We start from the raw sequence: 24,151 nt of genomic DNA, 5'->3' as shown, positions 1-24,151 counted from the left end.
ATAACAAAAGAGAAGTAGAACGTGGAACATACTTTCCTCTACCCAGCCGGCAGCTGAACTATGGGGAAAAGTCAGCAGGGAACCATGGATTCACTGAAAAAGAAGTCAAGAGGATTCATGCACACTTCTAAAATAGGGCAGTTCCCCCCCCCTCAAAGTCTGCCTATCCTTATCCCTTTTCCTGATTAAACCCAGCCTTGTTCCTAATGTCAGGTTTTGGGTGGAAACAGAATAATTATTGATGGAATTGGAAGTTATTTGAATGCTGCATTTCTTGCAAAGATGCTTACACACATATTTCTTTACCCCTCTGTTCCTTTTTGGTTCTACTGGTTTTTGCAGATTTTTGAAATAATGTAAAAATCATCTCATCAGAGATTTTAAAAATTGGATTAAGTCATAAGGAAGCGCTATTTCAAGAAGCCTTCGTCCCTGTCAATGGAGAAAAAGTTGTTTTCAGAATCCAAGAACGGTTCCTGGTAATGACCTAGTTCATTTGTGGTGGTGGTTGTGCATCTTATGACAGTGGATCCCTGTGTAAAATACATGTAAGCATTTTCCAGGGTTTCCACTGTATTCAGTGGTAATTCTACTGGGGAAAGTACTAGGCGTAAAGCTTTCCACCTTGAGTGCAAAACTACAGTATAGTGGACCTTTCTCTTGTGACATACAGAGGCGCTGCATAGCATTTCCCTGTTCTCTTCAGCAGAACCCGTAGGCTTTCTCTCTAGAGAGCATTAAATGCAGTCTAGTTTATTTTCCCATAGGTTTGGCGTCTTGTGACGGCTCCTCCAGAATCCCCATTTCCCCTCCAAGAGGACAGGCGACAGTCTGTAAGCCGTCAACCATCGTTCACTTACTCTGAATGGACGGAAGACAAAAACGATGATGACTTCCTTGATTTAGATCCTGTACCAGAGTCACCTGTTTTTGACTGTGTGATGGATATAAAAGCAGAAACAGATCCAGCAACTCTTACAGTTAAATCTGTAGGGCTGCAGGAAAGGTAAGGTAGCACGTGAAGGAATGCAATCAGCTGATCGCAGGCAGGGGAAGCTTAGCCATTATGAACAATCAACTTAATTTGGACCAAATAAACTTAATTTTCTTTAAAAAAAATAAGCAGCTTCCCCCTCAGCTCAATCATTAATTAATTCCCAATAAATATTTATCAATATACTCTATGAAGCTGTTATGGATTTCTCAAACTGTATTAACCTTGTTAAAGTGTTGAATTTTCTGGCTATTGAACAAAAGTAAATCTACTTTTACTTACTGGAAGAAAACGATCCATTTGTTATTTATAGAGTTCGTTTGCCATTGGTGCTTTTCCCACAGTTTTTGATTTGGTTTGATAATCATTGGCAGTAAAAGATTGCTTTGGAAGCAAGAATATGTCATTTGAGAGGGTTATTTAACCCTATCCTCATGTCAGCTTTCTCAGCTATTATAGTCATTCCTCTACTAGTCTAAATCTCACCATTATCTCCATGGGAATGCCATGCATGGAAAAAAAACAGTGCATGTTGCATTCATGCCTCTTTTCTTTTGCTGGGATGGATGATCTGAGAAAAACCTTAGACAGGGAGGTTATCATCTTCTAGGTCTCTGTAGCTCTGGTCTTCAAGGCAAATCAAAAAATAATCTTAGAAAAGGAAGAAAAGGTAATTCTATTTGTGGATCTAAAGCCCTTGACGATATTTTGAAATAAGGGATGTAAATTATTATATTGTCTGTTATTCTTCTAATAAATAAATAGGTTTTTCCCTGACCTGTGTTCCAGGAGTGTGAATCTCCATTCCAATATTTTCTAGCCAACGTAGTGTTAGGCTAACCTTCTTTATTAAATTGAATTATTTGTTTTAGCTGGAATGTTTTTCTCTCTTAAGTAGCATCAAATTTCAATATTCTAAACTCAGAAGGATAATATAATAACAGGTAGTCCTTGCATAGTGATCACTTAACTCAATGACTGTTCAAAGTTATAACAGCACTGAACAAGGAAACATATATCACCAGTTCTTGAAGTTGCAGTCATCGCAGTGTCCCCACAGTCATATAATCACAATTTGGGTATTTGGTAACGAGTGCACAATTTTGACTCAAAGTCACATGATCCCCATTTTATAGCTTCACTGCTACCTTCCAACAAGCAAAATCAGAGAGGAAACTGTCAGAAAGTCACAAGTCACAGTTACGACTTGTGCTTAACAACTGCATGTGAATCACTTAACAACTGCAACGCGAACTGGTGGTTGTAAGCCAGTGGAGTCATGTGATTTCTCACTTTAGGACCGTGTCTCTCCATGATGGAATTGCCGTTCCCAATGAGGACTACCGAATTAATTTTTGGTGATTGCTAGATGTATTTGATTACAGGTCCCAGCTAACCTGGTCATAGTTTATTGACTGGATGTACCGTATGTGAAAGGAAATGTAATACAATAGATCCAGAAGAATGAAAAAGATTGTGAAGATACATCTTGAATTTTTCATGTTATCTGGATCTCGGGGTGAACATCATACAAATAAGGGAAGTGAGTGATTCATGTTGATTTGTTTCATAGCCATTAACGGTTACCTCTGTATGTCCAGGCGAGGTTCAAATGTTTCGCTCACGTTGGACATGTGTACTCCTGGCTGTACTGAACAAGGGTTTGGCTATATCATGTCTCCCAGGGAACAGTCAGCTCAAGAATACCTCCAGAAAGCATCAAACATTCTCTCAGAAGAGGAACTGCACAAGAAAGCTTTAGATTCTTTTGTTCTCCAGGCAGAATTTTTTGTAAGTATTTTGGTGCCCCCGTTTCAGAAATAAAGTGTTTCTATTAGCACTGCCCCATACTGGAGCATATCAGTGCTCATAGTGATCTGAAGAAAAATATAATATTCAGTGAAATCGACTGCATTAATTTAAAACAAAAGCATTTTTTTAAAAAAATAAATTCATTAATCTCTGGAGAAAATCTAGTTAGAAGAAAGGAAAAGATGTTTTTGGTGCCCTGAATCTAGATTTGGAAATATTTCAAGGATGGCTCGACACTTCCCCACCCCCTCATTTCATCCATGGATTTCTGGAAACAACCTTCCTTTTAGGACAGCATTCAGCATGTACTTTTAACTTGCTGTTTGAATCAATGTCTGCATTTTGAAAGTTTTAAAATATATCCCAGCTATGGCTGAATAGGGAGGAAATATGAACAGTTTTAGGAGACAAGATCTTGGCCCGGCCGAACAGCTTTGAAAGGAAGCAAAAGCAAACATTCATTCTATATGTCATAAATATACAACAAAAAAGAAACCCATATTAGCATGCAGCACTTGCATCTATCAGAATCAGATTTTTGTTCATTTATTGGAGAGTTGGGGCATATACCAGTAGTAAGTTATGAAAGAATGGAAAGGTGATTTGAAGTCTAGGAAAAAATGGCTGAATGAGGGGAACATACCTTGGTAATGTAATTTCCTATGCTTACTCTCACTATATTGACTAACTTAACTTAGATATTATCCATTGCACACTCAAAAAAAACCTACAAGTTCTTGCACCTGTTTTTATGAAACGTTGCAGGTTTCTTCCTGGTAGGCATTGCTGCAACAGATCGTTCCAGCCTTATTTGTAAAGTATTATCACCAGATGGGACTTCTGCATCATCAAAACACACACAGTCCTTTATAAATACCATACAGTAATTAAAATTAAATTAATTAGATTTACTATTATTTGTACAGTGGTGCTTTTAATGACTTGCATTCCCCCTTGGTCTTATCTTGAGTAATGAAGTGCATAAAATTAACATAGATTTATTTGATAAGCCAGAAGCATAAGGATTTTTTTTACTGTTTAGCAGAGGAGTAACTATATAGTTTGAGCTCCTATAAGGTTATCCAGTGATCAACTAAGTTATTAAAAAGTTCCAGTAGAACAAAATATTAGTATATCGAATGTTAGATTCAGGTTCATAAAAAAGATCACCCATAGAAATTCACTCTGTCTCAGTGCAGTGCGCTGCATATTTTAATAAAGAGAAGGGAGAGCCCCAATATAAACTGCCTTTTCTTCCTGGAGAAAATATAGAATATAAATCTAAAAATAAGAAAAAAACACAATGTTGTACTTTAATCCCATTCATATTAAACTAAAATAAAAGGGCTTTAAATATATCTCACAGGCCCATCACATTTCCTTTAGTACTCAAATTCTCCAATTCACTGGGTTTGAATCTGGATTGAATGAGTTTCCACAATTACAATATTCTTTTTTTTAAAAAAAAAATCCACTTTCACTTTTTAAGTGAAAAGCTATTAGGATTGTAATATGTCTTGGAGTAAATTTCTTGCTGCCAATAATTCTTGTTGAAAATTTAATGATAATAATAAATTGTTAATTTTTATGATGTATCTTTTAACAGGAAATCCCAATGAACTTTATTGATCCAAAGGAATATGACATTCCAGGTTTAGTCCGAAAGAATCGCTACAAAACAATTCTCCCAAGTAAGTACATAGAAATCCATTTTTAGTACTGAAGCATTTTGAACTATGTGTTAATTTATATGTTTGTGAACTTACAAACAGTTTTAAACTTGATGGGATTTGCCGTGGTGGTGACTTGATAGCTATTTGTAAATGTCAAGAAAGATCACTGAGTTGCAGAAGCATTTTGGAGTTGTTTTAACCAAACTCCCACAAAGAATGCGGATTAAGATCAACAGCGCAATACAAGTAGTCCTCAACTTACAACAAGTGAGCCCAAAATTTCTGTTGCTAAGTGAGACAGATGTTAAGTGAATTTTGCCCCATTTTACAACCTTTTCTTGCCACAGTTGTTAAATGAATCACTGCAGTTGTTAATTTAGTAACACGGTGATTAAGTACATCTGGCTTCCTCGTTGACTTTGCTCATCAGAATGTCGCAAAAGGTGATCACATGACCCCGGGACACTGCAACCGTCATAAATACATGCCAGTTGCCGAGCATCTGAATTTTGATCACGTGACCACAGGGATGCTACCATGGTCGTAAATGTGAAAAACAGTCATAAGTCACTTTTTTTTCAGTGCCGTTGTAACTTTGAACGGTCACAAAATGAACTGTTGTAAGTCGAGGACTACCTGTACGTACATTCCCAGGCAGTAAGTATGAATCTCCCAATTTGAACGTTGTGTGATTACAGTACCTCTCAGAGCTTGAGAGATAAATCAGTCAAAATCATCTGAGATTTTATTATTTCCTACAATTTTTAGAATTTCTGTTTTGGAAGGGTCCAAGGTTATAGTGTTAGACTGCATTATATTTCCTGATATGGAAAATGTTATGTTGGATGTTGGTATTTACTATTTATCTGGTCTCAATCATTGTTCTGATTGTTTTAACAAAATGGACTAAAAAATTATATCAACTGTTTAAAATGCTTCCTGAAATGTGTTTTTCTTCTGTTTGAAATACATCCGTGCACTGAAACATTTGATCTGCATTAACACTTTACAATTGTAATTTCATTCTTTAAAAAAGCTTAAAAACAGTTTTCAATTAGACAAGTTGCCCACAAAACAGAATACGTTATTCTGAAAATAAAAGAAAATATTTAAAGTTTTCAAAAATAGATGTTCATTCCAGCTAGAACTGAAAGATAAATAGGCACTTAACTTAATGATCAGTTAGTTTCTTGCAACGCTATAGTTAATTGCAGTTAGCAAGAAAAATGATAATAGTCTTTAATTCAGCTAATGTATACTGCATTTCTTTTGCAGATTTACAGATTTGTTGTGGGTAATTTCTTTTAAGCCTTTTGTCTCAAAAATTCCATCCTAACCATATGAAAATGGTTTATTTCAGAAAGCTCATAAAAATACGTTACTGCTCAAAAGCAGCACAACATTAAATCCTATAGAATTATAGCAGATCTCTGCACTGGTATTTAGATCAGGCTACATGCAACGTTAATAATGATTAGTTCTGCAATAAGAAAGAATACTGAATTGTAAAAGGTGTATTGCAGCACCCTGCTTCTTCAGCATTGCTGTGTTCTGTTCATTGCTACAAAATGTGGTAAAAGTATTGACTAATATGGATTCCAAGGGGAATTAGAAAGGGATGTTAAGCCTCTTAATGGGTACTAGTAATAGCATCTAAATACAGCCTAGGGTTGTATCCCACTGAATGTTAGCTGTAGGTGAGCAAAAGCAATGAATACTTTCTACAGGACATCTGTATTGTAACTGTGGGAAGCAGAATTCTGAATTAGGTAGACCTTTAGCTAAAACCATCAGGGTTCTCTTGTGTTTCTTCAAATCAAACATTTGGACTGTTCCTACAATTGCAAATTAAGGGTCTGTTGTGTAATATTTTTGTACAATTCATGCTGGAAGAGAGAAAACCTTTTTTTTCCATTCCAGTTTATAACTCAGCATTGTTGCTTTCCATTTTCCAGATCCTCACAGCAGAGTGTGCCTTACCTCAGATGATCAAGACGATCCCCTTAGCTCTTACATTAATGCTAATTACATCAGGGTAAGACTGGCAGTTCCATAGAATTTTTCTGTAGAAGTGGTTTTGTTGGGTCTCAGTTATTTTTCACTAGTTTCAGAATTCCAGTTATTACAGTCCTTCCAACATGCTGACAGAGACATAGATTCAAATCTCAAAAGTTGTAAAATATACATGCGGTGATTTAAAGTGTGACTTGCTAGCAATCTCTGATAGTGAATTACAGTCATCTTTACCATCATATTCTTTACAATCCAACCAGGCCCCAAAATGGGGTGCCAGATAAAGCTCAAATGAATTCTCACCAATTCTCGCCATAGGAACTGTTAGTTTTTGTATAAATCAAAATTATGTCACTTGTGCTTATTTGTTTCACTGCATGTGAAGAGTGAGTGAGCATATTTCTTTCTAATTTACCAAAGAGCTTCTGAGGGAAAACTGAAGGACTGAGGTATACGTACATTTCAGCACTCATGATTCTTGTCTTTGTTTTGTTTTTTTGCTAGGGCTATAGAGGAGAAGAAAAAGTGTACATTGCTACTCAGGGACCCATAGTTAATACTGTCAGTGATTTCTGGAGAATGGTATGGCAAGAGCATTCTCCAATCATTGTCATGATTACCAATATAGAAGAGATGAATGAGGTAATGCTGAATCTCTCTTTTCTATTTTTTTAATCCTGTTTTGTGCCTTCAGTGTGTTCCTGAATGAAATATGATTCCATTCATAAAACTAGTCTGCTTTGTAACATCAGTAATCAAGGAAAAGATGGAATATAGTATAAAGGTTTGATGAATAAAAACTTTTAACATATACTTGAGCGTCCCAAAGGTGCTTTTTCAAAAGGCAACTGGACTTTCTTTGTTTTTGCTTGAAGACATTTTTGCTTCTCACCCAAGAACAAGCGAAAAACAAAGGAAGTCCAGTTGCCTTTTGAAAAAGCTTCTTTGGGACAGCCATGAGCTGGATCACTGAGATTCTCCATAGATGTATATTTGAGCCACTCCCGAAGTACATTTCCTATTTTTTCTTTTTGAGATTAAAATCTTCTCTTTTGAAATGTTCCTGTTGCACATGGATATTTAATTTTGTTATTAAAGTAAATGTGATTCTTGTCCTGCTATTGCTTCAGCTGCAAGGATGAATACTGATCAGAATGTGATTGATTGCAGTAGAGCTGTGTCGGAAGCTAGAAAGAAACTTTGATAAGTAAATAGTTTTTCTAGAAAGAAACTTTGATAAGTAAATAGCAGTGATGGCCTAATTTTTTTTTATTTTTTTTATTTTAATTCCGTTTATATCCCGCCCTTCTCTGAAGACTCAGGGCGGCTTACAAGCTTAGCAGTATGACTTGTGGACTTCAACTCCCAGAATTCCACAGCCAGGCCTGCTGGCTGAGGAATTCTGGGAGTTGAAGTCCACAAGTCATAAAAGAGCCAAGTTTGAAGACCCCTGGCCTAACGCTATGTTAAGACTCTACTAATAGAGTACGCGGCCAGCAAATTTTGTGGCCCTTGATTCCACCTGTTGAACACTTGTTTAGTTCTGCATTAGTAGCTTCACATGTACTTTGGCTTCTCTCCTTGCTGCCCTTTTCAACTGAGCCATAGGAATCATGAGCATCTGACTCAGCTTAAAAAAACCCTAAAGTCTGGTTGGCAAAATATTTGACCAATTATCTAGAAAAGTAGCATAAATCAGCTTTTACCAATCTAGAAAGCTTTTGGTCGACTGCCATGTTTTCATTCTATTCATCGCAATTTATAGCTGCAACATTATAGCGTTATTACAAAAGAAATGGAAATCTTACACGTCTCGAGCTCTCTGTACATACTTGTGCTTTATCAGAGAGACATGCCTTAATGAAGTCATTCATTGTTCAAGACTCTGGGACGCTTCACAATTTTTCCATTAAAAAAAGATGTGATTGAATTGTGTTGTGACTCAAATATAAATATAGACTACAAGAAGAATCTTTGTGTCCACGCTATATACATTAATTCTAAGAATACAAAGATTAAGGCTCCAGTACTGTAGCGCTCTTATAAAATGTAATGTGAACTGACAGACAGCCCACGGAAATGCGTGGGTGTTCTTCATTTCAGCTGTTCCAAGACTGAGCTATAGATAGCTACTAGCACTTCTGATTATGGTGTGTGTATGCCCCCCCCCCATGGAATGGTGGAAGAAACATTTAGGATACTGCCTGTTCCTCACCAGGATAGCTCTTCAGCATAGAGGAGAATGAGACATACTTCGGTATGGAAGGAAAAGCAAAGGAAACATAGATTGTGGTTAAAATGAGCCAGACTTACCTGGGGGCTGTGCAGGAAAAAAAATCCCTTAATTCACTCCTATGGGGGATGCAATTGAGAAGTGTTTTGGATGATTTATGAATATTGCAATCTAAGCCCACTTCCTCCTGGTAACAGGGCACAGGGCATCCAAATGCAGCCCATCCTGTGCATCTCAGTTCACACATACAAACACAGATGCAATATGAGGAAACAACAGAAAACACACACACACACACACACACACACACAGCGAGAGAGAGAGAGAGAGAGAGAGCGCACAAATGTTCCTGATTTGACCTCACAGATACACTTGTACACATACACATCTAACACTCTCTGATTAGCCGGTAGAACAGAAAGTGCACATCACACATATACTAAGAGATGAAAATGTTTCTTCATTGCAAAGAACACAGATACCCCCTATAGCTACTGTTAGTTAAGGGGGTAGAAAAAAAATCTGGATGCTTTCCCTACTTTGGTAAAAAAAAAATGCTTTTTTGACAGTGGACAAATGTGATTGTAGAATGGGTAGACTCCAGCAGATCGGGGGGAAAAACTGAACATTGAGCAGAAGAAATAGTTGGCATTATAGGACAACAGCATTTCTCATCTATCTGTCACATTCCACACCAGCTGCAGTTTTCAAGTCATCTTCAAAGCCAACCCATGTAGGGAACATTATAGTTCTCAAGGTGAGTGGTAATGAGGGCATTACTTACAGATAGTCCTGGACTTACAACCATTCAAAGTTAAAACAGCACTGAAAAAAGTGACTTATGACCATTTTTCACACTTACAACCATTGCAGCATCTCCCCTCCATTCCCCTCACACATTTTAATTCTCTATTTTCTACTTTCTTCTCTGCTCCTTGTTTGTCTGAGTCTTCTATTCTGGGAAGTATACTTTACTTGCTTGGGGAGAATTCTGAACTGTCTATAAAGTTATGTCTTATACCCTTGTATTATGCATATGACAGTGATAATATAAATTTGTTCCAATTTTTTTAAAAACAAATTCCTGTAAATATTCTATCCTTGCTGTCTGCATCTCGTTCTTCCAAAAATTAAATGGCTCCAGGCATGATGGTGATTTTCTATTATAGCCTCAAATGGGTCTAAATTTAATTTTGTTGTTTTTGAACCCTGAATCTTACATTTGAATTTAATCTTGTCATCATCAAAGTTAAAATCTGAATTGAAACTTGGCTGCTTTGCAAATCCCTACTGGTTTCTTTTGTCGCTGTAATAATGACATGACAAAAAAAAATGTGATAAGATTTTCTCATTTCTACAGTTCTTAAACCAAGGAAAATATTGAAAAATATATGTTTTAATGGGGAGCCAGGGGGAGAGAGCCAAACATTCTGACTCAGGTAAAATACCACTTTACATCAGTTAATACTTTTACTTAGAGCACAACTGATTTCTGAAAACATTCTGCAATAATTCAAATGTATACAAGTAGTTCTCAACTTACAACGTTCATTTAGTGACCGTTCAAAGTTACAGTGGCACTGACAAAAGTGCCTTATGACCATTTTTCACACGACCGTTGCACCAGCCCCATGGTCATGTGATCAGAATTCATATACTTGGCAACTGTCTCATATTTATGACGGTTGCAGTGTCCTAGGGTCATGTGATCCCCTTTTGGGACCTTCTGACAAGCAAAGTCACCAGGGAAGCCTGATTCACTTAACAACTATGCTACTCACTTAACAACAGCTGGGATTCACATAACAACTGTGGTAAGAAAGGTCTTAAAGTGCGGCAAAATTCACTTAACAACATAGCTTTTGGGGTCAGTTGTGGTCATAAGTCGAGGACCACCTTTTCGCAAGCTTAATAGACCACATTTACTTTTTTGCAGACTTCTGCCTTTATATGTGTGATTTAATTTTTGCCTAGAAATGTACAGAATACTGGCCAGAAGAGCAAATTACCTATGAAGGAATTGAAATTACAGTTAACACAGTCATACAAGCAGACGATTACCGGTTAAGGCTTATTACCCTAAAGGTAAGATATAAAGTAAGGGGTTACTCATAGACAATTCAATAAAAAAATTAGAAATATTCTTTTCATGACCCTGTCGATGATGTTGTTTCTAAATTCCATTCAGATAAGCAGCACATTGTGTACCTCGGGATCCAAAAGTTACAGCCTTTGCGGAGCTCCAGACTGAAGGCGGCTTCAGTAATGTTGATAGGCCTCTTAGAAAGAATACGTGTAATACGAAGGCCATCAAGCTCTTTGTAGAGCAATTCGAATGATGAGTCATTCCACTCAGCCGCCTACTAGCAATTTACTACCACACGCTTTCTCAATAGGCATTTATGATCTGCTTTTGTTACATTCAGTTTTCCTAAATGTACTGGCTTTACAATAGCCTTAGTATTTGTACCATATCTTTATTTTTAACCAGATTTCTACATTTGAGCAGGTTAGATATTAAAAATTAGCTCTATAGGATCTTTGGTGTGACTGGTATTAGTACTGTTGAACCTGTGTGGGGACCACAGCATGGAAGTACCTGCACTCTGCAGCGACCTTCCCAATTGCCAGAAAACCCTCCATGGACAATTTTATTTTCTGCAGATACACTCATAAAATTTTCAGTGCTGGTTCTCTTAGACAGCAACATTTCTTTCATCCTCAAGATCAATCCTTCCAAAGAGAAAAACAAATATTTATAATTCATGCCTTACTTTAAAACTGTTTCTGTAAAGTGAGTTGAGCACAGAAACAACAACAACAAAAAACATGTTACAAAATCATCTACTATTTTAGCAGCTTTTTTTGCCTGGAGAAGTGAATATTTCAATACTTACCTATTCTAAAAACTTAATGTAATCTACCAGCTAAATGTATATCTCTAATCAAAGCCTCCCCGCCCCCCGCCGCCAAAAAAAAACAACCCCTGGAATATAATCCTTTTAAGATAGAGGTAAACTCTCTATAATAGCAATGACTAGTGGAGTAAAATGTGCAAGGACTCTTATTATTTTTTTTACCTTTTTTAATATAGTAGTGCAACCTGAATTAACGGACAAAGCAACATCACAATGTAAATTATCCTCACTTGCTAGTTGCATGATGTTACGTGAGCCAGTTTAATAAAAAAAATTGCATCAGTGTTCTATTGCTGCTTCAGCTGCTGTTGCTCTTGATTTATTCTAGTTGTCAGTATGTTAATAAAAAAATCAAAGTAGCCCCCATTTAAAGGGATTGCTAACATGCTAAATAATGATAATAAGTTTTGGGGATGGAGACTGTCGAAGAATACACAAGAGGCATAGAACATGGAATAAAGGGTTGGAAGGAACCTTGAAGGCCTTCTAGTCCAGGGGTGTCAAACTCAATTTCATTGAGGGCCGCATCAGCATTGCGGTTGCCCTCAGGGGGCCGGGTGGGTATGGCCAGGGTGGGCGTGGCCTATTGGGTGGGCGTGGCTAGAGTGCGTATGGCCTACTGGGTGGGCGTGTGCAGCTCTACATCGTTTGCATCAAGGGTGCCTATGGGGGCCTGGGCAGGAGTGGGACAGATCTGAGTGTCTCTGGCAAAAGGAGGGTCTCTGGACCAGGGCCAAGGCAGTGGGGGCCGTTCCCTCACTGTTTCCAGGATGGCTTTGCAGGCCACATGAAACCACTTCGTGGGCCGGATCCAGCCCCCGGGCCTTGTGTTTGACACATCTGTTCTAGTCCAACCCTGTGCTTAAGAGGAGACGCTATACCATTCCAGACAAATAGCTGCCCAATCATCTTCTTAAAAAAGCTCCAGTGACACAACTTCTGGAGGCAAGCAGTTCCACTGATTGATTGTCCTCAGCATCAGGAAATTGATTGGTTCTTTCTTTAATGACAACCAGTAGGATTTCCTTATGTAGGTAGGCATCTCTCCTGGTTTGTTTCCCTGCAGAATTCCCTTCCTGTGCAGAATTTTCAGTATTCAAAAAATCCTCAACCCAATACCCTAAAGGTATAGAGTCATTCAGCTAATTTTTATCTAAAATTTGGAATGCAAATCAAGGAATTATATGGTGCCATATTTTCAGGAGCCTTTGAACAAATGCCAGTTGATAGCATATTTTGAGGAAAAGTCTGAGCCATTAGAACAGGGGTCTTCAAACATGGCCCTTTTTATGACTTGTGGACTTCAACTCCCAGAATTCCTCACCCAGGCACAGGGGAAAGGGAGAGGTTTCCAAGCTGAGCCAGGCTGGCAGGAATTCTGGGAGTTGAAGTCCATGAGTCATAAAAGGGCCGAGTTTGAAGACCTCTGCATTAGAAATTCTTACCTTTGGAAATTCTGGGCTTTTTGAGGTTTCTCTAATGGGAGATTGTTTCCATATCTGAAAACAAATTCATGTGGTTGCCTCTAATTCTCTTGCTCCCGATTTTCTTCCTCACTGTCTTATAGAATGGTGAAGAAACAAGAAAACTGAAGCACTACTGGTATACATCTTGGCCAGACCAGAAGACCCCTGGTCACGCACCACCCCTGCTCCAACTGGTTCAAGAAGTGGAAGAAGCCATGCATTGTGCCAAAGAAAAGAATGCCCCAATCATTGTTCATTGCAGGTAGATCATTAAACAATGTCAGAAAGAAATGAGAGGGGGGGGAAAATGATACTTAGGTAATTTTCCTATGCCCCTGCCATTCATTTGAAACATCCTTTGCTTTTAATGTTATATTTATTTATTTATTTATTTAATCCCATTTATATCCTGCCCTTCTCCAAAGACTCAGGGCAGCTTACAATCTAAGCACAAATCAATGTGCTTAGCAATAGCCTTCATTCTATGTATATGCCTGCTTATTAGGGCTTTCGGGGGGGGGCAAGCGGCATTATTACAAAGTCAGCTTATTGCCCCCAACAATCTGGGTCCTCATTTTACCTACCTCGGAAGGATGGAAGGCTGAGTCAACCTTGAGCCTGGTGGGATGCGAACCTGCACTAATTGCAGGCAGCTGGTGTTACTTGAGGAGGCGTTAGCCCACTGCTCCACCAAGGCTCAATATACAATATACAATACTGAGCTTTGCTTTCACTTTATCTTTGACATTTTGGACACACCTTTTCTATGTGTCCACTCTTAATAGTATAGCAAGGAAATATCCCCTACATCTAAGTTTGTTGAGCCCAGAGGAACCAAAATTACCACATTAGGTTTCACTGTAAACTAGGGCACGGTCTGACTCTCTTGGGTGCCTGTTACGCAGTGCAGATGAAATGTGAACCGTGCAGACATTTCATTTGTCTGAAACAGTCTGGGGCCCTGCTTGAGCAGGGGGTTGGACTAGAAGACCTCCAAGGTCCCTTCCAGCTCTGCTGTTCTGTTATCTGTTGTCGTGTTTTAATAATGGGCTTATTGTGTATTTTTATTGACCAATCCTGGATCTGGTTCACAATGTGTGGTCATTCCCCATCATTCTTCTCTTTTCCCCTTATTGTCCAATATAAAGTGCTGCAAATACTACAGAGATCAGTTTAAAAATATGTCTCAGTCATCAGTTATAAGTGGAAATCAAACATTAAAGCATCCCACATAAAGAGCCCTGTCATATCACAAGTGCTTGGGGTGGCTAGCCATCCCCAATTAAAAAGCAAGTCTTTCCTTTGAGACAGTGTCACCCAGGAGTAATTAATTTTCAGAATTTCCGGAAAGACAGGAGCACAGCCATCAGTCAGTCTAGCTATCTCTCTCTTGTCAGCAAGTGAAGGTCAAGAACAACACACCTAAAGAGGTGTTGCTTTCTGAGAAGACTCTGACTCTTTGGAAGACCTGTCTATGATTTTCCACGCCATATTGCAACTACTGAGTATACAAGGGAAGCCCCTGATTATAGAGGCAATAAGCAGATTTCATAGAAATCTTTACAGGACTCGTGACTACTTACTGATTAACTCCACCCTTAGGAAAGTATTGAACAGAGCTATATAATTTGAGGCATAATCATTGCAGATATGTTTCTGATTTATTTTTCATACAATTTGACTTTGGTGAGCAGAAAGGAGCATTTACGTTTTGAAGCTAAATTCATTTTTAGTAAGATTACAAAATGAAATCTTGTATAATGAATATTCATGTTGTTATGCAAGATTGCTGTAAGTGCCCCTTGTACAAGGAGATTATGGATGATGGGAGAAAGGTATAATGAGTCTCTAGCATTTTTCATAAACCATGTGAGAACATAATGGGCTATCATAATCTAAAGTAATAAAGTACCATTTTTTTCTGAATATTCTAAAAGTATATTTTTTTCTGTTATAATGCAGTCAGATAGCTGTAATATTGTGCACTCTAAATTCAGCATTTCTCTTTTAACAGTTTGTGTTGCTTTAAATTTACATTAACATAATTCTTTACAATCTGTGTAAAGGCATATTATTTGCAACTTGCTTCCAGTGCTTATGTATTCCTTTTCATCATTTTTTTTCTTGGAGATTACATTTATAGCATTCATTTCCATTCTTCTATATATTTGCATATATTATAGCATTCCCATACAAATCACTAACATCACTATAGCATTTCCTTGTTTTAATTTCTTCCCAAATTATTTCACGAGGTCTAATTTTAATTCCATTTCCTGCTTGTCTCTCTTTGTTTAGCGTTCTTCACTCACTTCTAAAACAATTTTTAATGTCTTATCAAAATGTTCTGCCTCTTTTAATCTTAATCCTTCCTTGTTCTCTTCATATGCATTCCTCACAATTATCTTTCCTTTCTGTACACATTATGTAGCATATTTCATGCTCAGTTTTTGCAGCATTTACCTACAGCCTCTTCATCATTCCACCAAACATCAATTTTCATACTTAGTATTCATGCAATCCTATGTATGTCTTGGCACTTAGTAATATAATTCTCACTGTGTTCCAATCAAATTCCACAATCTTTCCTTATGCCCACTTTCCACAATGAGGGATTCTCTTGGCAAGGTTTTTCAGAAATGGATTGCCCTTGTCTTCTTCCTAAGGCTGGGAGAGTATCAGGCCCAGGGTCACTCAGCTGACTTAATGCCTGAGATGGGACTATGGTAGAACTCTCAGTTGGTGCCTTAACCATTGCACCAACTGGGCTCTCTGTGAATAGAATTAGGCTCAGACTACATATTTAAGACAAATATACTTTTGCTTTCCAAACAGGTACTCATAAAACAGTCACTCATATATTCTTGAGGTTTTGAAATGTCAGTCACTCTTTCTACTCGCTCTCTTCTTCTTTACACTCACCTGTTCATGCCAACTAAGAGAATATTTATTTCACCTGATCTGCACTTATTTATAATATTGCGCAATTTTTCTCAAATCTCATCTTTAGTTCTTCAGGTATCAACATTCATTGGAGTGTTAAATACAACTATCACCAATGGATGAGTTTCTACATTTATATGCATCCACAATAGCCTAAACAATGTACTAAATCACTTGTTCTTACACATTTTAGCTGTTTCATTCATATTTAAACCTACACCTTCACCTCCCTGCATAATCTGTACTCCATAAGATCAGATCACCTTAACTCAAATCTATTAATTTCTTCACCTTTCTCTTAGTTTCATGAATACTAAGTCATTCTTTCTTTACTCTATTTCATTTGTGCATTTATGCTTTTATGCTATTTCAGTAATAATTTGTTTTACCATTTGCTCTCCTACACCTCTCCCAGAGTTTTCTGTAAAGTCACAATCATTATCAAATGGTCAGTCAAGGCTTTCACATAAGACTTTTTAATAATATTGAAAAATATAGTTTACATTACTTTCACTTCATTGATACCTTGAATTGCTCCACTGGGAGCCAGTGTGGCTTGCAAAGCAGTGATGTTATATAGACAAACCATGATTTGCTCCAAATCGCATGCACTTCTACATTCTGGACTAATAGCAGCTTTTGAAAGCTGCTCATGAGCATTCTATGGAGAACAAATTACAGTAATCTTACTGAGAGCTGCATAAGGTATGAATAAAGCAGAGCCTCCTTGTTCAGGAATGGGTGCACACAATGAATACAGAGGTCCTCTTGGCCATAGCTGCCACCTGTTCTTTGACCATCAGCCCAAAAAGACCTCTACCCCAGATTGTGTATCATCTGTGACTAGGAGAATGCTACCCATCCAAATCAAAAATAGAAAGCCTAAAACCCACAGCTGCTTGATCTTTTCTAGAATTGAATCAAAGCCTGTTCTTCCTCATCCAGATCCTTAATTGCCTCCAGGCCCTGGGAAAGAATCTGAACAGCATCATTTGGGCCACTTAGGGCAAAGATGTACAGCTGAGTATCATCAACGTACTGATGGTATTTAACTCCATGTTGATGAATGTCCTCACCAGACCTTACATAGGAGTGGGGAAAGAGTCACGCTCCCAGAATGTAAGAGTTCAGGGCTGGATCTCCCCCCCCCCCTAACCCTGACTGAAACCAGTCCTGAAGATGGAAAAGAACTACTGCAAAAACTTGCTTCCTGTTCTCAACCCCCCTCCCCAATCAGCCCAAAAGAATATTAAAATCTAGGTGGAACCTTAATTGAAATACAGTAGATGAAATATGAATGAGATTATTAATAGGAGTATTAATGTGAAATTATTAAGTATTAATGTGAAATTAAGCGATGCGGTGGCTCAGTGGGTTAGGACGCTGAGCTTGTCGATCAGAAGGTTGGCAGTTTGGTGGGTTGAATCCCGAGTGCCGTGTAACTGAGCGCCTGTTACTCGTCCCAGCTTCTGCCAACCTAGCAGTTCGAAAGCACGTAAAAATGCAAGCAGAAAAATAGGGACCACTACGGTGGGAAGGTAACAGCGTTCCGTGCGCCTTTGGCATCTAGTCATGCCGGCCACATGACCACGGAGACGTCCTCGGACAAGCGCTGGCTCTTCGGCTTTGAAACGGAGATGAGCACCGGCCCCTGGAGTCGGAAACAACTAGCACGCATGTGCGGGGGAACCTTTACCTTTACCAAATGTGAAATTAAATACAACACAAAATCTTTTAAGGAAGCAATATATATTTCTGAAGTAATTTCTAATAAAGAATAGTATGATGGGTATGCATATACATATTACCACAGGGGGGGAAACCAATCAAATCTAACATTTGTAGATCTGGGTGGAATGACTATATAAGTTGCATTTCCTCTTCCTGGGGGGTCTAGCTGATGGCCCAAATAATTTAAGTGACAGTGATGGAAAGTCATCTAAGAAGCTTTCAGCAGAGCCAAAGACTTGCGGGAAACCGAGATGCTGTTGCACCATGAAGTAATTGTTACTTGCTGTTTATCTTATTTAAAATGACATATTGACATATAAAAGCTGACAGAAACCAGATGCCTCACATAACATCTCTCTGGCTCTCTACCCTGTAACATTTTGTCCAATAAAACTACTAACCTTCTTCTGAAATAATACAGGGCCCAAGGTAAAAGATATTCTGCTGGGGGTTTTTTATTGCATAAGTTAGAGCCAGATAAGAAAACAAGCTCATTAAAGTGTCTTTTCATATGCCCAATCCATATTCAGTCTGTGGGTTGAGTAGCACTTCTATCTAGCTTCCCACATATTCTAGAATAACAGCCCCCACTACCACACACCTACCTTACTTAGTAGTTAGGGTCAGAGGATATAATATGTGAGAAGCCAGAAGACCGCCAGATTTGTACACGTGGACGAAAAATCACTTTGGGAAGCAAAGAGCTTCAGTCTAGTAAAGATTTCTGTTCGTATACTCAACCAACATTATCTGAAATAAAATAATAATTTCCTAAAATTTGAGAATACTTGGTAGAGCTAAACAGTTACGTTCAGTACCAATAAAGGAGAATATTTGTAGCACAGGGTTGAAATGAGGAGTCCCTGGTTTCACACGATGAAAACTCTTTAATTTCACAGCATATGGACAGACTTAACCATAGTTTCAGTTGGGAAAATGTGACCGTCTAGAGGCCTGGCACTCTGACAAATTAGCCATCAATAGACACATAGACATCAATAGTGCTATGCAGAGGAAACACTCAAGAAGCCAAAAAGGGAACAAAAAGGCCAAAACACCTCTCCACCAGCAATTAGCACCCAGATGAGTACAAATTAACTCCAAGATTAACATCAGACCAACAATCAAGTAAACAATACCCAATAAAACAGACATGTCAAACACAAGGCCCGGGGGCCGGATCCGGCCCGCAAAGTAGTTTCATGTGGCCCGCGAAGCCATCCTGGAAACAGTGAGGGAACGGCCCCCACTGCCTTGGCCCTGGCCCAGAGACCCTCCTCTTGCCAGAGACCCTCAGATCTGTCCCACTCCCGCCCAGGCACCCATAGGCACCCTTGATGCGAACGATGTAGAGCTGGCCATGCCCACCCAGTAGGCCATACGCACTTTAGCCAGGCCCACCCAGTAGGCCACGCCCACCCTGGCCATACCCACCCGGCCCCCTGAGGGCAACCGCAATGCTGATGCGGCCCTCAATGAAATTGAGTTTGACACCCCTGCAATAAAGGGACTGCCAAACACGCCAACAGTAAACAGCCCAACCAAAGAACAAGTTAAGACCAGCCCAACCCAAGAACCTCTAAGACCATACTTACAGGGCAAGCCACTAGAATATCAACTGAGAGCAAACCCCCCTCCATACTAGCACTGATGATATTACCTAGTTTCAGTAATGAAACGTTTGCAAGAAAACAGCCAAGCTCAGAGACCACCAAGGAGGACTCCTCAGTTATGTTCAGTTTTCTGCTCTGACTCTTGACTTCTGAACGCTGCTACAACATCCCCCTGGCCTTGTTTAAGAAGCTCGTGAATTTGGTCCCAGATGGAAAAGGTGTGAAGAAGATTTTCTAAACAATGTTCTATTTTTTTGGCAGATCTTTTTCTTCACTTTTTATTTCTTTTTCTGGTCAGTGCAGGGATTGGGAGAACAGGTTGTTTTATTGCTACCAGCATTTGCTGCAAACAGTGGAAAAATGAGGGTGTGGTTGACATACTGAGAACAACATGCCAACTACGGTTAGACAGGTAAGATAATTTTTCTGCTAAAATCAAATCTAATGTAGCTTTCCCTTAAATGGTGGCTCTTAAATGTCTTCATCACTTGAATTATTCTTTGTTTTATTTATTTATTAACTTGATATGCCACCCATCTCACTATCAAGCGACTCTGGGCCATTTCCAATCATAAAAAGAAAGGTACAGAATGTTAAATATTAATAATTGGTCAGGAATAATGGAAATTATAATCCATCGTATTTTGTAGGCATCAGATTTTGGAAGGTTGCATTCTTAATCCAGCACTCAATAACATTTACTTCTTTGTAATATGTAAACAAGTATTTGCTTCAGAATCAAATTGTGAATGTACAAATCATTTGCATGGAAAAGTTAGTGATTTTATTTGAAAAAGATTATAATTTGAAAAAAGTATTAAAATTCTTGAATTTTGATTTCCCCCCCCGTATAGCACTTGTTTTATTCCACTTAATTTTATTCACTTTATTTCTGTTTTGATTGTTTAAGAACACAGTGGATTAAAATGTACTTTTAATTGACGTTAGAATGAATTGTTGAGTTTTCTTTCTTTTTTTCAGTTGTGAGTTCAGTGAAATCAACAACATTTCCAAAACAATTACTTGCCAAATTAAAACTTAATCTTCTGTGTGAGTTAATTCAGTGGTATTTTCTGCAAACTAAACCTGGCTTGTGTTAGATAGGTAGAAAATCCTGTGTTTAAATACTTGTTCAGAATAGACTTTAGCTGGACTATACTTCTCCTTAGTAGATCGGTTTAAGCATGGAGTTGAAAACAAAAGTCCCACCCTCCCAGATCTTTGCAGATTGAAATGATTATCATGGTTATTCAGAATAAAATCCTAAAATTCTAACTGTAGTTCAGTATTACTTGCGTCCATTCTTTTTTTTGCTGATAACTGTTTTCAAGTATGGCACTAAACTTGCATTTTCCGAAGAGTTCCATAACCCAACAGCCTATTTCTACTGTTAAAATTCATTAGCCAACTGACTAAACCAGGGGTAGGCAACCTCGGCTCTTTGATGACTCATGGACTCCAACTCCCAGAATTCCTGAGCTGACTCAGGAATTCTGGGAGTTGGAGTCCATGAGTCATCAAAGAGCCGAGGTTGCCTACCCCTGGACTAAACCAAACAAATGCTCTGACATCAGTGTCCTTTTTGAATACCCTTTTCTGACCAGCCATCAGAGCTAGCAATAGCGATGCCTGCTCCCTAAGTCGGTGCTAAATGTGACCTTTTATATATGGTCTTATTACTACTAGTTTTGTACAGGTAGTTCTCGACTTATAACCGTTCTTTTAATGGTTGTTCAAAGTTACAACAGCACTGGAAACAAAGTGACTTACGATTGTTTTTCACACTGCAATGTGATCATTGCAGCAGATGGCCACAGCGATCAAAATGCAAACTCTGGGCAGCTGACTCGCATTTGTGAACCTTGCAGCATCCTGGGGGTCATGCGATCACCTTTTGCGACCTTCTGACAAGCCAAGTGAATGGGGTAGCCATTAAGTTAGTTGTTACTAACTTAACAACAGCAGTGATTCACTTAACAACTGTGGCAAGAAAAGTCGTAAAATGGGGCAAAAGTCATTTAACAAATGCCTCACTTAGCAACCTAAATTTTGGGCTCACTTGTTGTAAGTCGAGGATCAGCTGCACTGTATATCTTTTCTAGAAGTAAAACCGGTAAAACCAGTTTTCACGTCTTTTTAAAATTCTTCCTTGCTTCTCTTTCCAGGGGAGGAATGATCCAGACTTGTGAACAATATCAGTTTGTCCATCATGTCATGAGCTTGTACGAAAAGCAGTTCAGTAGAGCAGCAGCAGAAGAATGAAGATTCAGAATCATTTATTATGATAAAAGATCAAGGGAACTCTGATCAGAATCACATGTAGGACAGAGCTGAGGAGATTTCAGAATTTTTAGAGCAGAAGATATTTATTTATACGTATAAATATATATAGATATATATAGTTTTTCTTTCATATTGCTTTATTTTGCATTCAAGAATTAAGATACTGCTTTTCTTCAACATGTGACAAGGTGTTATCTTCACTTTAAAAATATAAAAGGCCTGTTTATACTGTAAATAAAATCAATAGCTTCATTTGTTCCAAAAAATTTTAAAACATCATGGTCATTTTTGGTACTTAAAAAGACAAAAAAACAACAAACCACCTTGCTACTAGATCCAAATACAATGTGAATCTCTTTGATAGATGTTTTGCTGAAGTCTGCAATGTATGTTTACTAAGCTTGAAAACTAACTTTTCTGCCTTTTTTCTGAATGATTGTTTTTACATTTTAAACTACCGGATACTGTGTATATCATAAAATCTTCTGGCCCCCTGCATTAAAGAATTCAAATGAATTCATACTAAAAAAACATGTTTTGTGCCTTGTGTATTTACTTGTTGAAAACACTCAGTCCTACAAAGCATAGTGACTGTAGTGTCGTTGTAAAACAAAAACATAAAATGAAGATAGCCATCTTGGCTATAAACAAAATATCCATAGAAGGTCAATTTTTTTCCTTAGGTTAACAGAAAAGCAGAAAATAAAGTGCAAGTATTTGAAAAGCAAGTTAAAACTCATGTACTTAAAACTTTAAAATGACATATAGTATCAATTAGGTGCTATGAGTGTTGCTGTTGGAATAAAGAAATGACCAAACAATTACTCAAAAATATAGAATCTATTTGTAATTTTTCCTTTTGGTATAACTTTCTTTGATTTTTAAAAGGGGAAATTATTTGGGCTTTTCTATTTCAGAGACTTAATGGATAAAATTTACGGTTCCTGGATCAGTTTCAAGAATAAAATAAACAATTATAGTTGTAGTATTGTCAGTCTGGAGGAGTTTGTTATGTAGTGATCTGTTAATGCTGCTTCATATTCCTAACTCACAGTTTAAATCTTACTTTATCAGTTCATGATTCAATTAGAAGCAAGGATTTAGAGTTCCTCTTTGAGGCAATACAAAAATAGAATAAAGTAATTGAGAAAGTGCTAGTCTTGTAAGTAAATAAAATTGTAAAAGAGAGCAACAAGCTCTCACATGTAATATTTCCAGCTGAATCCATGCATTAAATATTCCTGAAGTTAGCTGGACCATTTCCTCATCAACAAAATCCTTTCATTAAAGGCTCCTGAGAAAACTTGGAAGTCATCAGAGAAGAGAATGTGTTTGTGCATGTCTGAATGCAAATCCCATCTATGAACCTGAAGAAGAAGCAATTCCAGTCAGAACATAGGTTTAAAGGTTTCCCCTGTCCAGTTGTGACTGTCACAAGAGGGCAGTGCTCATCTGATCCTCAGCCAAGGGAGCCTGTGTTGTCAGACAGACGTTTCCGTCATCGTGTGGCCAGCATGAAAGTACAGAATGCGGTAACCACCTCACCAAAGTGTTACCTGTTTATCTACTCACATTTACATGCTTTTGAACTGCCAGGTTGGCAGGAGCTGGGACAAGTAAAGAGAGCTCGCCTCATTGCATGAAACCCAGGTCTTTGACTGCAGATGATAACCACATCTTTAACTGCTGAGCCATCGCGCCGCCCAGTCACAGCATATGACTAAATCCTAAAAAAAGATTTATTTGATGAGGAACCATGCTTGTCTGAGTCAAGCTTTTATTCTTGTCCCTGACTGAATTCCACTGAATCTCTTTTATCAGTTAAAAAATAGGGAGCAGGAAGCTGAAGAAATGTCACTTCTTGCAATGGAGGGATGTGATACAAAATACTTGGTGTAAAAATAAAAGATTCAAAGTAAAAAAGTATAAGGATCTCCTTCACTCATAATGGCAAATAAAGAGCTGCATATTGAAGCAAGCAACTAATTTCATATATTAATATCTACTCTACAAGTAGTTCTCGACTTGCGACCACAGTTGAGCCCAAAATTTCTATTGCTAAGTGATAAGGTGAGTTTTGCCCCATTTTATGATCTATCCTGCCAGAATTGTTAAGTGAATCACTGCAGTTATTAAGTTAGTAACACGGTTAAGTGAATCTGACTTCGGAATTGACTTTGCTTGTCAGAAGATTGTGAAAGGTGATCACATGACACTGCAACCGTCATAAATAGGAGTCAGTTGACAAGCGTCTGAATTTTGCTCATGTGACCATGAGGATGCTGCAGTGGTCATATAAGTGAAAAACGGTCATAAGTCACTTTTTTCAATGCCATTGTAACTTCAAATGACCACTAAACTAATGGTTGTAAGCTGAGGACTATGTCTATATTAACATAGCATGTGTACCTATTCTATCTGACTCTACTGTAGTCTAATCTAGTCTATATGGAGTTTCAGCTGAAAGTGCCT

At 38.1% G+C, this 24,151-nt stretch overlaps 1 protein-coding gene across 1 annotated transcript in view; it reads left to right on the top strand.

The window, feature by feature from the left end:
* The window catches only part of PTPN5 (protein tyrosine phosphatase non-receptor type 5), a gene marked incomplete at its 5' end in the record, with an annotated part of 29,708 nt that extends 7,576 nt beyond the window's left edge, over nt 1–22,132 (top strand). Inside the window, 9 exons of the mRNA XM_081312532.1 lie at nt 768–1,006; nt 2,596–2,785; nt 4,413–4,497; nt 6,435–6,514; nt 6,997–7,134; nt 10,700–10,810; nt 13,211–13,371; nt 19,695–19,808; nt 21,562–22,132. Of these exons, the coding sequence (XP_081168658.1) occupies nt 768–1,006; nt 2,596–2,785; nt 4,413–4,497; nt 6,435–6,514; nt 6,997–7,134; nt 10,700–10,810; nt 13,211–13,371; nt 19,695–19,808; nt 21,562–21,658 (1,215 nt within the window). The 3' untranslated portion in view covers nt 21,659–22,132. The remainder of the gene's footprint in view (nt 1–767; nt 1,007–2,595; nt 2,786–4,412; nt 4,498–6,434; nt 6,515–6,996; nt 7,135–10,699; nt 10,811–13,210; nt 13,372–19,694; nt 19,809–21,561) is intronic.
* Between the last annotated feature and the right edge of the window lie 2,019 nt (nt 22,133–24,151).

This window comes from Vipera berus (assembly GCF_964194415.1).
Source record: "Vipera berus genome assembly, chromosome: 1".
NCBI classification, from domain to species: domain Eukaryota; kingdom Metazoa; phylum Chordata; class Lepidosauria; order Squamata; family Viperidae; genus Vipera; species Vipera berus.
The sequence above is the reverse complement of the archived record's forward strand: the minus strand, read 5'-3'. Positions and strand labels throughout refer to the sequence as shown.